The 2696-nt window shown below is 26.9% G+C and overlaps 1 protein-coding gene across 1 annotated transcript; it reads right to left on the bottom strand.

Annotated features, from left to right (window-relative positions):
- Positions 1–1557: 1557 nt before the first annotated feature.
- LOC107440294 (ATP-dependent DNA helicase PIF6-like) lies at positions 1558–2370 on the bottom strand. The gene has a single exon (XM_016053177.2). It carries the CDS (start codon positions 2368–2370, stop codon positions 1558–1560), a length of 813 nt encoding a protein of 270 aa, XP_015908663.2.
- Positions 2371–2696: the final 326 nt, after the last annotated feature.

The raw sequence follows: 2696 nt of genomic DNA on the forward strand, positions 1-2696 counted from the left end.
GCATGCTTTTCAAACCCACATTAAAGACCTGACTTATAACTACTGTAGTATTTTTGAAATTTTGCAATAGACATTCGAAATCAATTAATTTTTCATTAAGAAATCAGTAATAAAATTTCAAGTGAGATTATAGTGAAATCATTAAAAGTTTTCAATTATAACTTGATCATTAACAAATAGATTCAAAATTCCCAATTCAATTTAAATTAATTTATATTAATTAATTTTAATACTAATGTTTTTGATTCTAATTGCACATGCAATTTTTTAACAATTTTTATAAATATTAAAAAAAAATACACATTGCATATGTATTGCTTCAAAAATACCGCTTATATTTTTGATGAAGCATTTAATTTAAAAATTAAAAATAAATGAAAAATATTAGGCTCAGAGAGTAAAACTAATTTTTTTTAAAACAATATAAAACTAAAAGATACCATTTAAATTTAACAAAGAATGAAAATTTTATTTTTCACTTTATTAATAATGCATTGATTAATTAAATTTTAATTAGAATAAAGAAAAAATTTGCTTTCATTTTTTACTTTGATTTTCTTATTTAAATATTCACTTTGAAGAAAATTCTGCAGTTTTAATTGATGTATAAAAAAAGAAAAAATGAAATCTTACTGCATTAATTATTTAAATAAATAACTTTTTCCATTTCTAAATTATTCATTGCTTAAATTATATTAATGGAAATTTATCATGAATATAGTGATGTTTCATAAAGCATTTGATCTCTAAAGAATAAAAATATTTATTGAACGTTAAGTAAATATTTGAGTACCGTTTTATTTAAACAATTATATATACTTTTTTATTCCGATCAACGACCTATAAAAAAAGGTTGGAATCTACAAACTTATTCTTAATATTTAATTTATATATCAAAATTTTTGTTTAAGGTAAATTAAATTTCTGGGTATGACGCCGTTGTAGATATTTTATTGAAATCACCTTTGAATTATTCAAAGAGAAAAAATATCCCTTTTAGATATGATAAAAAAGCATCAAATCTTTAAGCTTAAAAAATATGACTAAGAGACAGATTTGTTTCAGAATGAACTTTTTAATATGTACGTGTTTCGCAAAAATGTAAAATTGTAATGAAGAGAAAAATTAACATTGAGTAATTGTTGGAAAGATATTTAAAACTGTTTCGATTATTAAAAAAATTATAATTGAAATTTATCAATTCATGTGATTCAACCCATGGCTAAAACTCTGGTCTGATATACTAGCGGACCCGACAGACGATGTCCTGTACACGCGTCATTAATTGGAAAATTTCAAATTTTTTTGAATAAGCTGTAACAATCTGGATCGTTTTGATGTAAATTTTTATTAAAAAGTTATCATATTAGCGTCATTACATATATCTTATCACAATTCGACCAATCGATAGCGTGTGAGTATGTGTATACTATCAGTGAAGTTAAATGTAGAGGTTCTTTTAAATCAAAACTTAAAATTATTTTAATTAAAGGTAAAAAAGTGAAAACTTAAACTATTTTATAACAGATATATTTTTTCAATTAAAAAAAAATTAAGTTATTGTAATGCCATTAGATGTACAATATTTTCGGTTAATCCTTCAGGAGCATACACAAACAAATTCGAGGGTTTTCCAACTCTGGAACACCCACCATATAATTGACCGTGAGAAAAGCACGGGTTTTCTAAATCTAAGCCACAAATTGTCATTGTTTGACCTTGTGACTTATTAATAGTCATAGCAAATGCTAAGCGGATTGGAAATTGCAAACGTTTGAATGGTATAGGCGAATCTGAAGGAATCATCTGGATCCGCGGTAGAAGTACAACTTCACCTTGAAATTTTCCACTTAAAATAGAGGCTTCCAAAATGTTACCCATGATTTTTTTGATGACCAGTCGCGTGCCATTACATAATTTTGGAGCATTCAAATTTCTAAGCAAAATTATAGGTGAACCAATCTTCAATCGCAAATTATGGGGTGGCATTTCAGGTAAATCCAGTGAATTTAAAAACTCGGCAGAATAGTTGACAACTTCATCAGGATCAACAACAATGTCAATCGATTTGAATGTAATTTCACTACCAGGCAATGAATGTTGTACTTTAAAATTAATTGCGTCAACATCTAAATCTTTTGCGGCTAAAATAGCTCGCTCACTAAGCCATACATGATTAGTATAATTTTGTGGCAAATCTGGAAAGATACTTTTTATTAACTCCTCCTTGGTAGGCACAATGTTGCAAAAATTCTGTGGGAGTCGAATATATTGTGTATCTTCATACAATTGAATTTTATCATTGCCAATGTCTAACAGTTGCTCGGAGAATCTTGACGCTAATGGATCATTTTGAAGTTGAACACGCATATTAAGAGTAAGGCATAATTCATAATATTAAGAGTAAGGCATAAGTTTCACTTAATTAAATTTTATATAACGCAATCTCTCACTTTCGATTTTTACATACATATCAACAATGTACTGATGAAATAGCTGTCTGCATCGGAGAATGTTATTATCTTCATTTTCACGAATCATCAACCGGTATGCGAAGAAGTTCATTGCACTAACTTTCCTGATTAGTTCTTCACCTGTAAATAAAACTATTTATAAGATAAACAGAAATAATTGGCTAAAAAAAATTATAAAATAATCTATAAGTTGCGCCTGTTGTTGGATTCCTTTGTTTAATA

The sequence above is a fragment of the Parasteatoda tepidariorum genome, chromosome 1 (assembly GCF_043381705.1).
Source record: "Parasteatoda tepidariorum isolate YZ-2023 chromosome 1, CAS_Ptep_4.0, whole genome shotgun sequence".
Classification (NCBI taxonomy): Eukaryota; Metazoa; Arthropoda; class Arachnida; order Araneae; family Theridiidae; genus Parasteatoda; species Parasteatoda tepidariorum.